The following is a 14,331-nucleotide window of genomic DNA, read 5'->3' on the forward strand; positions in this document are numbered from 1 at the left end:
GAAACAATTCATGTGGGCATTTTCTGGTCTGCCACAAAGGTTAAAGTAGGGATCATCAATATTTGTATAATGACAAAGGATCAAACCATGATGAGTTACATGAAGGGTATTTCTAGAGACAAACCCACAGAGTTATCATCTGACTCTACAGTGCCCTTTAGCTCTACATAGCTTCTCTCAGCTCATTGCTTTGGTTGAATCATCTGTACCTTTGCTGTTTGGGTTCAGACCACAGCAATCTCATTTTCGGAAGCAGCAGACAGCTGTTTTCAGCGGAAAAGCGATAAAACCCCATTTTATGCTACCTGCCTCGCACCAAACAGCAAACCAACAGTTCGTGACGAGCCAGTGAACAGAATGGAGCATAGGAGGCAGATATTACCTTCAGGAGGAGGTGGTGACCAAAAACAGAGCTAAAAGGAGATTGGATTTACGTTTGATAGATGGCCAAAAACACATATGAATGCTTAGATGTGCAAATTGGCTGAATTGAAAAAAGGCTGATCAATGTTTGGCACCGTGTTTTGTTTAGAGCTCACTTCCACTGCCTCAAAGTGGCCAAACAATCAATTATTGCTGTTTGATGATTGGTCATGTTAAGGCAACTTGGTTAGAGTTTGGATTAATGTTTATGGTGGCGCAATAACAATGTCTCACTACTTCTGCCTTTGCTTCTAAGGAACGAGAGTCATTATTCACATGACCACACAAGGTCGCTTATCAGGAAAAGATAAAAATAGGTCCTATTTTGCTATTTTTGTGTAGTACTATCAGATTTAGAAATCACTGACTGGTGTAAAGTTATATCATTTACACACAAAGGCGATGCATTGTGTTGGGGAGCTGATAGAAAATAGTAGTGTTAATGCTATGGACACTACCATTAGAACAGTTTCTAAAAAAAATGTCGGAAAATCAAAGAAGTGCACTGAGTGTTAAATAGGGGAAGATTTCTGATACACCCTTTCTGTTTAAATAGTGACTGCTCGTGTTTAATCAACCCAAGCTTTGGTGGCGTCTGTGTTTCCAGAGGCAGCAGAGAGGGGCAGATGTTCCTGCTCCCACTGAGGGGGCCGCAATTAGGCAAATGTGACAGGAAACAAATGGAGGCTTCACAGAGCGTCAGAGAATTAATTAATAGCTGATCTAAATATGGCTTTGCAACTCTTCGTTATGTGGTTCATGGCTCAGGACGGGGAGGTTTAACTCCACTGCACGTCAAGAGATGAACGCATCTTGATGCGTGAGTGTGCTTGTGTGTTTGCCCTGATCTTGAACATCAGTGTTAGATGCCAGGAGCAACTTCTTTCTCCTCTTTGTCCTACTTGTGTTCTTTCTTTCGGGACTTTGGGAAATCTAGACTAGTTATCATGTATTCTGTTGGGTACTATGTCATGTTAGGTTGTTGTTTTTGTGCTGCTCTACTTTGGAGGTCACAAAGATTTAAGGACTTTGAGCGCTCTGCTTTGTGCCTGACCCAGTTTTATTGAAATTTCCCATCCTCTGCAAAAACTAGTTTGTTTTAGGTGTCTGAAATTGATGTTGGCTTTGTTTCCTTAATGAATAACATATCTGGGTGGATAAATATAGATGGCAAAAATATTTCAATGGGAAACAAATTGCTTCTTGTCATTTTCTGTAAATTATTATGAAGAACTGCTCCACAGAATCGGTCACAACATCAAGAACTGAGGCAAAAACTGTTGGCGCTCTGAATATAAGACCACACTCGGGCTTAAGAACCAGAGCTACCCAGAAATAGCAGTGAAGAATATCTCCTCGCCCTGAATCTGGCTGGTGGCCCACCTTCAGGTCTGGAGCTTTAACCTTCAGAGACTTCTGCTGCTGATGTGGCTCGGGTTTGGCTGAGCTGAGCTTTGCTGGGAAATCAGCCAGACAAAGGAGTGTGGGCAGATGAGCCGAATGAAGATTTCAATTGTGCTCGAGCATTTGAGTTTCCTCTGGAAAAAGAGGAAATTGTTCAAGTGGAATAGATTATTGGAAAAAGTTAGAGTCCTTTATGTGTTTTATTGTGCATTTAATGACAGAAGTTTTGGCATGAAACAGCTGGTTTCTAGAAACTCAAAAGGCTAAAACTTCACAAGAAATAACTGGGCAGTTAGCCATGAATGAGCGATCAAGGGGTTTGCTTATTAATTGAATGACTTTAAGGACCTATCTAAGAATTAGTTCCCAGACATCTGTGAATCTGCGTTAGGATTAATTTCATTTCAGTTCATTTTAATTTCAGTATCAGCTGTTAGCACTTAGCTTAGCATAAAGACTTCAACCAGGGGGAAACAGCTAGCCTGGCTCTGGCAGAAGATTAATTTAGGTGTGCTGGCAGGCGGATAACACAAGCGAATGAACATATTTATAAGATGTCAAACTACTCCTTTAATATCACTTGTAATCTGCATTCATTTCTATTCCCTGGCTCCCTGACGCTCATTCCCACCCAACTTATCCCTGAGCAGGCCTAAAACAGAAGTCAATCAATGACAACAGGTTTTAATTTCTCTACACTGGGTTGTTAAAAAACTGTAGTGCCTTTCTGAACTAACCCGGTAGAATTAATTATGCATCCCTTTTCTTCCACATTTCCACATGTCTGTGATTTCTCTTTATCCTGAGAATCAGAGGTCTGTCTGGTCCTGCTTCTTTGTCCACACATGCTCAGGGAGGGAGGCTGCCTGGCTACAGTAACGCTAGAGATGGCCTTATTGTCTGCATTACTCATTGTCTCCTCTTCTTTCAGTGTGTTGGCTTCAGCGAAAACAAGCTCACAACAGTTTACTTTGACTTACAGTCAAACAGTCAAAACAGCCTGATTCATTTGAGTCGGAGGCGGCTCTTGTTGTTTCATTTGGCTGTAAGATGCATCTGTGCTGTAGAGCCCAGGTGTCCATTGTTTCAGAGACATGGCGCTACATGTGTCTCCTGATTCAGTCCGTGTGATGGAGAAAACATTTGCACAAATGTTCTTGCTCATATATTTTTTAAACCAGTAGGAACAATATTAAAAAACTGCACAAAATAACATGAGTACAGCAGCTAAAGCTTTAGATCGAGACAGATGGTCCTTTTGTTTGCAAAAGTACAGCAGAGTAATTTTACACTCATAGAAGTAAGGCGGGAAAGTGGGACATTAGCATTCCACTTGATGATTAACCACTATGCATTCTGGGCTTCAGCAAGCATTTTGAATAAGATATATAAAACCTTCGAGCTTTGTATTATTTACCTTTATATTAGATTTTGAGTTAGTTAGGATCGTAAAGGTCCACAATGTAGACTATAGGCTATCTGGCTTCAAAAAATGTATAGAAACATAAATATATTTGTGTTTTCAGCCATGTTGTTCCAGCCTGTTCTCATTTCCAGACCGACGTTTTGTTACACCCCATGTTTTTTAAACAGATGTTAAAAGATAACCTTTAATGTCTGTATGAGAGCCTTTCATGTGGTTATCGCTGTGAGACGGTCGCAGACCTGACCTCCTCCGCATGTGGACCTTTTCACTCTTTATACCGTCACCTGGCCCTGAGCGTCTAATACTGCCGTGGATGACTTTACACTGGAATTAGCTGAAAGCTCAGTGTGTCTCATACAGACACTAAAGGGTATCCTGTGCATCTGTGTGAGACGTCGAGGGTTGTGACAAAATGTCCATAGGTATGTAGATGCAACCTGAGAATGAGAATGGTCTGTTTGATCACAGACTTAAAACACATTTATTCACGTGCACTCCGGCAAAGAGCAGTGTGTCCAGATGTGACTCTTCCCCTCTTATGTTTCTGTGTGCCAACGAGCAAGCAGCTTGTTCCAAATCAATTAACGTGACTAAGAACAGGTGCAGCAGCTGGCTCAGCACATAAGAACCAAATAATTCCCAAATATTTCCGGCTGCTGCACGCGCCTCTGATCTGATCAGCTGTTCATTGTCAGTGTCTGCAAGTGTTTCAAGTTATCTGAGCTAACCAGTTAGTTGACTGCCAGCTTGATGGGCTCAAAAGAGATTGAACTGATTTGTTGACTTGGCTGTCAACAGTACTTAACTGTAAAGCAACCCAGACTCAATAGTGTTTTTGTGTAATTCCATTTGCTTATTTCGTGGATTACAATGCACAACAGAATATTCAGAGCACTAGTACATGTTCTATTTTGCAAAGATTCTATTCTGCATGACTTAAGGGCTTGGGATCAGTCGTTCAGTGTGCTCGCAGCCTTACCAGGGCCTTGGTCTCCTCCTCGTCTTTGTAATAGTAGAGCTGGTCCCCTCGCAGAACAAACCAGCGACTGTGCCAAGTCTTGACAAAACCTCCTTGCTTCCTGAGCCACCCACACCTGATGACACTCGGCTGTCCCTGCCTCTGGATGTCCACGCTGGACTGACCTCCACTGCGCTGGGGACTGCTGTGGGACACACACTGGTCATCCATTACAGCAATTAACCTGCAAAGAAGCAAAATAGTTTAGAATTGCTTAGATTTACAGTTGTAAATTAGTAACAGGTAATTTGAAGTATTTAAAACAGAGATTATAAATAAATCCAGTGACTCTAAAGCTTAAAGTCCCAGTTTTCTGCAACATTTCAACCAACAGAGGAATGTACTTGCACGATAGGAAGAGTGCAATAATTAGAGTCACCCCAGTCCAACACAAATGTGGCAGGAACGACTCATTTAAACTGTTCATTCAGTCCATTTAATGGAAACCATTTTCTTCCAGTAGCGTCTGTGGATTATCCCAAGTTGATTTTTTTCCAATGTCATTTTCAGTTCTAACAAAATGCATCACCTGTCCTTCTCAAAGACCTCAGCAAATAACATCGGAACCACACTATCTGTGCAGCTAGATACCACTTTTTGGGGGTTTTGTGATTTGGAGTCCAATCATGGAGCATTGTGGAGTTTAAAGCAGGCAAGGTTGAGTGTTAAGTGGGAGGAAGCATTTACAAACCAGATAACAGGACCACAGGCCAAACCTCGAAGCTCTTCTATCTATTTCTTGTTTCACCCACCTACAATGCTGGCCTTCCAGCCTTTCTCTTGTCTCACTGTAACATTTTGTCTCTTTGAACCTCTTTAGCTGATGTGAACTTTTAATATGACAGAACCCTTATTATTCTTATCCAATGAAATGTGACAAATACCCCTGGCCGAACAGAAAACTTTCACACACATCAATGTGGTACATATATGAGCGCACCCACAATTCCACACATGCAATTAATCACCCTACACATATTGTTTCCATGAGCAGAATAGTATATTGTTTAAACCCCTGCAGCATTCAGTGACATATGCTACTACTCTGAGACTGCTGCTGTCAGCTTTATGCATTGCCATGTTATCAGTGGCTCTGGTCGAGCTTGCCTTGGTGGAAGTCCAAACAGCCCACGGAACCAGATGAGGACCAGATGCAGCCCAGTAGTGTTCCAGGCAGCAGTGGAGCAAGTGCAGCAGTGCTGCTGTGGTGATTTCAAAACCACACAGTTCAAGTACGTGTGTACTGTATGCATGTGCAAGCACAAACATGCTCGCTGCTCTGGATTCCTCTGAGAAAATAGCAGTTTTCCATTTGTTTTGCACTGCGGTGGCCATAACTTATGTACGTATTATTTTTTGTTCATCTCTACTCCATCGTTACTCCACGCTCAGGTTGTATCTAAGTTGGAAAAAGTGGGCAGAGCTCTTTACTCAACATCAGTGAAAGTCATCATCTGAACAAAGTTCATTCAATGGAAAATTCTTCATTGTGTGGGATGACTTAACACTACATTTGGAGGGAATGGCCTCTAGTCCTGCTGCTTCCTACACACTCGAGTCTCTGCTTAGACAAACTGTAAGGACACCCGTGAACACACACACACAGAGGCACAAACACACACACAGCATAAATCACAGTTTAGGGTGGACACCCATCTGTTGATGGTGTCACCTGCTGTGTTGCCAGTCTGGTGCCACAGCCCCTTTACAATTTCATGCCTCCTGCACAGGGCCTAGTTAACAGCACTGCTGGGACTGGTCTGTGCTGCAACGAATTGAAATGGTAAATAACTCCGCCAACTTGGTACTGGCTGGGAGAAGAAACACTATTTAATTTTACATTACACTGTGGTACAGAGGTAATAAATTGCCATGCAGGGATAGAGGGCACAATCATGACTAAATTTATAAATTGACAGACAAATGGAGTAAGATTAATCGAAAAGTTAGTGGTTCTTCAGGCCTTGCAGGAACAGCATGATAAATTGTGACCTTTGGAAAATTACTAATTTTAATTTTTATGTTTCTGCTAAAAGCCAGTTTGTGGGTTCTATCAGACATATCTAAGAGAAATGTGGGACAAATGATGTGTTAACAACAGCTGTAAACGTAAATAAATCCTTTATTCTATGCACAATATGAAGATTAACTATGGTGGAATAAGCAACTGCTTTCATGCTGGACATTGGAAGATGGCATACAGGGGGAAAACATACAGTACTTTCTTTTAATGCAGTTTAAATGACATTTTTTGCCTTGTTCATTCCACCATTTGGGTCAAGACTGAAATGTGTCCATAGTCTCTGTGTCTCGAAGTATATACTGTACGTACAGTACCCATGACCAGTGTGGCATTGTGTCGTGTCCAAAAACCTGCAAAACCAGGGAGATCAGCATGTTAGCATGCTAATGTTAGCATTTAGGCCAAAGCATCGCCATGTTTAAAGTACAACTATACAGAACTGTTAGCATGGCTGTTTCTTTCACTCTTCCTTCATTATATTGTGACATGACAAGATAACAGTTAAAAACAGCCTCAGCGTAGCTCGAAAGGCTGATGACTCAGAAAAGATTTGCTGTATCTGACAGGGAACCGATCACTTCTTCACTGACTCACTCCTCTCACATTTTGCTTACTTTATGCAGTTTGGTAGCCAGCACAAATAGGACATTCCTCTTAGAAACACATTTGCACAAAAGCTAACACGTATGTTTGTGTAATAAATCATAACACTGGTGGCTTTACAAATGAGCTACCAAAGAATTTGCTTAAGTTAATATACCAGATTTCTGTGAAGCAGCAACCCAACACGGGCTAAAGTTATAGGTGACCTGTTTTCTGAACCTGGATTTTACATGTAGTCATTCTTTTTGCATTCATCTCTCCAATGAACGCCCTGACTGTGCCAGATGTGGTTGTAAGCACATTTATGAAGCAACTGCAAAGTCTCTGCAAGTACACATCACTTCCTGACTGTTTTGTCCATGCAGCACATTGAAAACAGCCTCCCAGAGGTGCATCTGTGTCCCTGTTAAACACCTGTGTGTGCAGGTGCCCTTGACTGTATTGTAGCTATCTTTGTGTGTGGCAGTGGTGTCTCTGTCCACTGAGCCTCAGTATCCAAAATAAGCAGTGCAAATCGATTTGTAATATTGATTGAATAAACTGAGCAAGACTTACATTAAAAAAAGTTAACAATTTTCTTCTTTAAGTTTGATCTCTAGAATAATGAACGTGGCAGTATGATGGAGCCTTTATCTACATTACCATCTGCTGTCTAGTAACACTTTCTTCTGTCTCAACAGAAGTAACATTCAAGACAATCTTGAGCTGGAGAATTTTCTCACAGTGAGTCTGAGAACTTTGACCAGTCAGTGGGAAGAGACACCCTGACCTTCACTATAAACAACAGCACAGTACACAGCACAGACAGCCACACACACATACCACTGACACACACTGTGCACTTGAAAGGACAACACAAAGATAGTCACGAATCTGCCCCCTAAGGTTTAGTGGCATGCACTATAATTTCTTAGCAGGATGCAGCATATCTGTGGCTGTGTGGCAGTAAAAATGAATAACTCCACGAGTCAAAGAGAAAAGAAGGATGGACTGACTTTTCTATGAGGGGTCTGTCTGTCTCCATTTCTGCTCCTATGTATTAGTATTCTGTGTCTGTCTGTGTCCATCAGTATAATGGAGACCGAGCCAGGCCACCTCAGGATCAGAGACGCCTTGCTGTTGGTTTAAAAATACTGTCAGTGAAATCATAAAATAGAGCCGCAGGACGTGTCTTTAGTGATGAAAGCTGTTCTCAGAGCAGTCAAGAAGGCACTGAATTGTACAATAAATCACTTTCACTTGTGGAGGGTCGATCACATCCATTTCATGTAAACTGATACTTGTGATGATCAACCTAAGCACGGTAAAAAGGGGGTCTGTGTTTTGTTGAGCACAGAATGTAGGCTTACATATAGTCTTCGTATGTAAATGTCGAACTCTGGACAAGAAAGAAACTTTGATGAGATTGTATAGTCTCTGAAACATGATACTGCAGACCTTCTTTTGTCCATACAGGACCTGTCTCTCAGCATCAAGAGATTGCTCGTCTTCAGTGTTTACACAGTGTTTGTTCCCCATATGGGAAAGTAGCTAACGGCACACAGAAAGACTGAACGGCTGTTTGACATGCCTTTGTTTGAACTGAGCTGGTTTGCAGGAAAGGAGACTGAGGCCTCTTCAATCTGGCTCATCCTTTGGGAAAGTTGTGCTTAGGAAGAATTTGGGGGGTAAAAATACAACCTGAAGTAACCTAAATCATACATCTTGGGCTACAAAAAGAACAGCATTCAATTCCCCTAATTGAGACTTTACAGAGTGTTGCCCAAACTGCCAAAAATGCTGGTGTTGTGTAGGAATACTGGCAGGAAATTTTCGGTGACCACAGGAAGTGGCTGGTCATAACAGCAGCAATGGCAAACTCTGGAGCGAGAAAATTGGACTCAACAAACTTAGATCTCGTTCTGCATTTCCCATCCTATGTGGCTGCTATAAAGCCAAAAGGGTAAACTGTGACTGTGCTAAGTGCATTTTACAGACATCTTGTGGCATGCTTTCAATTTTCAAACTGCTGTTAGCTTCACCTCTTCTTTCACCATTGTGAAGCTTTCTATTCTCGCTCTGTTCTTATGCAAGATTTCACAGCTGTTGCTAGATAACTAATTAGGCTAATGTTAGCTCCATGAGTTGGTTGAAAACATAATTGTTTCTTAATAGGGGTCTTAAAGATGCACTCAATGGAAAAATAAATGATATTGTGGTAAAAGACTGATGCTAAAGCCGCATGTCTCAGGCAGTATCCTTTATGATCTGATAAAAGACATGTAAAAAAGAAAAACCTCTTGTACTGTTGAGCTTAGTCTTATTAGCATATCAATATGTTAGCAAGTATGGCTGCTTAGCAGTTTATATCAGCCTAATGTTTTTATACCATATGTTTTTGCATTTAATCCTCTAAGAGAAAAGCATTTAAGGATGATTATTTATCTCATGTTGGGTAAACATAATGCTATGTTGGGTAACAAGTCTAGGCTTGACTGAGCAGATTTAACGTTAGCCAAAAATGACAGCATTCAGCACCGACTTCCACACAATGGACGTGCTAGTCGTGAACTTGGCTTTTTCAAAACTTAACGTGCAAACTAATGTAGTTAGATGATGTCCTCTTTGGCTTTGGAAATAATGTTTGGTCGCTAGTATGCTAGTTAGCTGCATGCTAATGACTGAAGCTTATTTCAGACTGGATAAACACACACATTTGTTATATTTTTCCTCTTGAATTTTTGGTTTTGGTAAGGGTGGAAAAAAAGAACCATGCAAACTCTTTCAATACGGAGTATCATTTCTATTATACAGCCAATAAATAAATAAATAAATGTTGTTCATGAAAACTCATAGCAGTGATGTGCATTTTGGGTTAATATTAGGTTACCCATGATCACAGTGATGCAAATTTACTGATGAATGGCAGACATGAATTCTTTATTCATGTCATATAGCATGTGGCCGACAGTGTCATTGCCATCTGTCTGTCTTCAGTTCTCAGTTTTGCATTTTCAGCAGCTGCTGCACACCACATTGGCCCCTGTGCTTGCCAGTAAAGTCTGCCAACTTTCCCTGGATGATGCAAAGGTCAATGGCGTGTTAAACAGAAAAGTCACTACGGAGGGTCAACACGTTTAGTCTTGTCAAGTCTGTCTTTTGATATCTGTCTGTCTGTCTGTCTGTCTGTCTGTCTGTCTGTCTGTCTGTCTGTCTGTCTGTCTGTCCATAAAGAAGCAGATAAATTATTCAACTTTATCCCATAATTCCTCTTTCCTCCAGTTCACCACCACAAAGCCAGTAAGATGTGATTGGTGGACAGACAGGATGTGAAAACTTCATTGTGTCTGCAAGTCAGCATATTTGCAATGCTATGAAGTCTGTCTGTGAATCATCAGCAACCATCTCTCCAAGGCTAAGATGAAAGCCATTAGATTTGATGAACTTCATGTGCACATAATATTTGTTTGATTATGTGCACAAACCACCCATAAAACACCATAAAACATGCAACAGAGGAAACATGAACTTCACATTGCCAGTCAGTGCTGTCGACCCTTTAAATATCCCTGGGCAACCTTCCCCCTTAAAGTCAGCACAGTAGGGCCTCCATGACCCACATGTGTTAAAGACAAATATAACCCTCCGCTACCAAAGCTGCTACCTCGAGAGCAGTCTGTTTCTGTTAGACTCCTGCTAAGAAGTCACAGAGGTGAGAGGAGGGCACGTTTCTTGCTGTGTCGCTAGAGAGGATGTGAAAGAGGAAGGGCTTCAGAGGGTTCACAGATGGAAGTATTCACACCCTGATCCATTACTCTACAGTCAGATCTGTCATGTTTTGACGCTTTAGGGAAGTTATCCTTCATTATGGGGTAGGTACGTACTCACTACCTACACAACCCACTGTGAGTCACATTGAGAGATGCATGGATAGAAGCAGGAGGAGAGAAAAGGAGGCAAGGGTGGGCGATATGATGTATCACAAACACGGAGGGATAGCTTCTTGGACATAAAGATTCTATTCACCCTTGCCGCTGAAATGCAAAAATAAACTCCCTGGCTTTCTTGTGTGATTCAATTTGATGAATCAGTGTCTATTTTGTCTACAGACCAATTTCGACGCCATATGTGGCCCCCTCCATAGTCTACAATGCAGCGCTTTTGGTATGATACACTCGTTACCCGCTCACTAGCATCGCCGCCCCTCCCTCTCCATTTTCCTCCACGCCATGTGTCACTGTATGTCTGGGAACTGAGCAGCAGCCGTGAGGAGAAACCAGGGTGAAGACTGGACCGCACACACTATATAACTGAATGAATGATACCGTTGATGTGGCTATCCTTTGTAATGCAGCAATGTGATATTTCCCGGATAAAATAAGACATTGCATTCAGTCAGAGGGCAAACTGAGAAACACACCTGCGATCATAGTTATTTTCCCCAGAGATGCTGTTTGCTCTGGCAGCTTGGAGAGAGCTGAATCTGCATTTTAACCTTCATAAATGTCACCTATATAGATTCCCTGGATGAAGTAGCCTGTGTCAGGTCAATTTAGCAGATGTTAAAGGAGTAGATTGACATTTTGACCCTTATTCCCTCTTTGGAAATAAATTACATGAGAGGACTACACCGTCATCCTGTCTGTATGGTAAATTTGAAGCTGCTGTGAGCAGCCGGTTGACTTACTTAGCATAAAGACAGGAAACAAGTAAATTAAACTGATGTTACAGGAGTAGTTGTAGTAGTAAGGAAGGAAGGAAGTTAGACATTTTAACACTTACTGGCTTTCTGGCAGAAAGTTAAATGAGACGATCGATACCACTTTCGTGCATGTCAAATCTGAAGCTATTGTGAGTTGTTCATACAAAAATCTAATTGTAAAAACACCAAATTAACGTTTCACTGATTTTGACACGTCAGTTGTCGGTTTACATGAGATGTAACTGTTCTAAGTGATTCTTAGAGGTCTTGGAAGGCAAATTTTGACAGATGCAGGCTAGCTGTTTCAAGTCTTTGTGCTAAGCTAAGCTAGCCACCTGCTAGCTGTGGCCTTACATATCACAGGCAGAAATGAGAGTGATGTCAGTCTCCTTATCTGGCTGCCAGAGAGCGAATAAAAACATGTCTCAGAATGTCAAACTGATCCTTTTACGTATGAATTTTCTATTTTGATCACAGCCCCTGTTTTGCTGCAGCTTCAGTCCTCCTTGTCTCCATCCCTTCCTGCCTCTCAATAAACAGATATCACAAAGTTAGACCTGGGAACAGTCGAGTGCGCAGCTGACACGGGGAACCTGATCCCTGAGCTTTCCAGCAGCACAGCTTGTGCACTGCAGACATTCCTGGCACACGGGGGTCATCATATCTTCCACCCTCCTACTGTACTGTACCTCAGCTCGTGCCTTGTTTGCTTTCAAATCATCCTTTTCCATTAACACAACAGGTGAGGGACACAAGTCGTCAGACATGTCCTTTTTTGTCATGTTTGTCAAGATTTATCCTCTTTTCCTTAACATGTTTTTATTCTTATTGCTTAAAATCTTTTCTTCCTTTCTCCTTTTCTGCCTGCTTTTTCCATTGTTAGTCTGCAGTCAGCCACATGACAGCGACAGACCTCACACATTAATCCAGACATGATTTAGTTTTCTGTTTGACCAGCCAACAGCCAGACAGGGGGTCAGGGTTTTGGATGGCATATGCAACGGTCTTGCCATCTGTATGTCCTGCACCAGAATTAGCAAGACGATGCAAAATGCTCGTCCAACGATAGCAACAGTACAGTAACTGCACTGTATTTTAATCACATGTCTTAGACCTACCTGAAAAGTGCAGAAACCAAAAATGTCAATGCTATGGTTACTTACAGTAAATTGGTATTTTACTTAAGCTGTTACTGGCTAACAATGCAGTTAACATGGAGATTGCAGCCTTGTGGGTGTGACATATCTATATATAACTGAAAGTTGTACACTTATTTCCTCTTGTGCATCTCTACTCCAACCTCAGTATGCCGGTTACAGCTGGATGAGCTGTGTCACAAGTTTAACACACTGGAAACATATCATGTCAATGAACCCTTAACTTAGTGATCAAACCCATTAGAAAATGAGAGATGCTGGAAGTTTGTTTGAAAAGCTTACTCCAAAAATCACCAAAAGAGCTGATGTGTCTTATCAGTGTTCACTAAATTGAAGCCATTCGCTGCACTCCTCTGCTTGTGAACTGGCACCATATGTGTTGCAAGCAAATGAAACACATGCAAAATGTTAAGCAGATCCAGGACACCAAAACACTACCAAATGTCAAAGCTGTGTCCATATCCAGCAATGCTAGAGAATATGGTGTTACTACTGCAATCTTACATAAAGTTCAGTTCATAAATTACATAACTGAAAGTGTCACTCAATCTCTTTAAGATTGGACCAGTCAGTCAGAGCCTTTGCCTACAGCATCTTCACATTCCTGTTACCAAAGCATGCAGAGATATGCCACTGTGGCTCGAGAGCAATGGGGACATTGTCACTAAATCACCAACACATAACAACACCTCAGAGACTGAAGCATGCCATAAAGCTGTACAACCTCAAACAGCAGACTCACCTTCCAAATAAACAGCCTTGTTGAATCCCTCAGCTCTGACGTGTGGTGATGCGCAACTATTGTATCCAATCCAGTGACAGGTAATCAATCAACATCAGCAGAAATCCTGGGCTGAGATGAACTGAAGTTGTAGTCCAGCTCAGCCACAGCTGCTGCTTCCCCCCAGAAGTCACTCAGTGTGCACAGAGTGGATTTAGTCAGCCGAGGCTCAGACGAGCTGTTATAAACTTTCCCTCTGACTGCTCACACCATCTGCATGCTGAGAAAGTCTCCGCTGTGGACAGGATGGCTGTCGCGGTCAGCACAGTCACTCATGGGGCACCATTACAGCGGGAGTCCGCCCAGACACATGCACACCCACATGCACTCACACACGAGCACACACTCTTTCTCTCCCCACGCTGCAGCCTATGCAGTCCTAACTCCTCCAGTCATCCTGGCTGGTGAGACGCTCACACTCAGTCTGAGAAGCCCGTGTGTGTACGTTGGTTACAGAGACGAGGAGGGAGGACAGAGGGAGGGGGAAAGTGTGTGTGTTTGTGTGTGTGAGCATGTTTTAGGAAGTCTCAAGATGAGAGCTCTGACTGAGCAGTGCTCCTGCAGTGCAGCTGACGCTCTCTTGTATTTCAGATTCTACACAAGCAGCTTCTAAACTTTCCAAGGTTCATAATGTGGAATATAAATGCTGAATTTCCCATGTATCATCTGTGAGTAAGTCAGCAAACAAACACAGTCTTCAAGATGGCATATACAAATGCCTGCGCGCATGCAGCTCAACAAACATTTATTCAGTGACACTGTCCTCACTTTGGTGCAAGCCCAGCTGTACACACACCAGTGGAAAGTGCATCTTG

General features: G+C 42.1%; 1 protein-coding gene across 1 annotated transcript in view; it reads right to left on the reverse strand.

Annotated features, from left to right (window-relative positions):
- The window catches only part of arhgap24 (Rho GTPase activating protein 24), a 69,350-nt gene extending 55,408 nt beyond the window's left edge, over positions 1 to 13,942 (reverse strand). The window contains exons 1-2 of the mRNA XM_070988432.1: positions 13,478 to 13,942; positions 4,233 to 4,455 (exon numbers count right to left, since the gene is read on the reverse strand). Of these exons, the coding sequence (XP_070844533.1) occupies positions 4,233 to 4,442 (210 nt within the window). The 5' untranslated portion in view covers positions 4,443 to 4,455; positions 13,478 to 13,942. The remainder of the gene's footprint in view (positions 1 to 4,232; positions 4,456 to 13,477) is intronic.
- Positions 13,943 to 14,331: the final 389 nt, after the last annotated feature.

This window comes from Chaetodon trifascialis, chromosome 20 (genome assembly GCF_039877785.1).
Source record: "Chaetodon trifascialis isolate fChaTrf1 chromosome 20, fChaTrf1.hap1, whole genome shotgun sequence".
NCBI classification, from domain to species: domain Eukaryota; kingdom Metazoa; phylum Chordata; class Actinopteri; order Chaetodontiformes; family Chaetodontidae; genus Chaetodon; species Chaetodon trifascialis.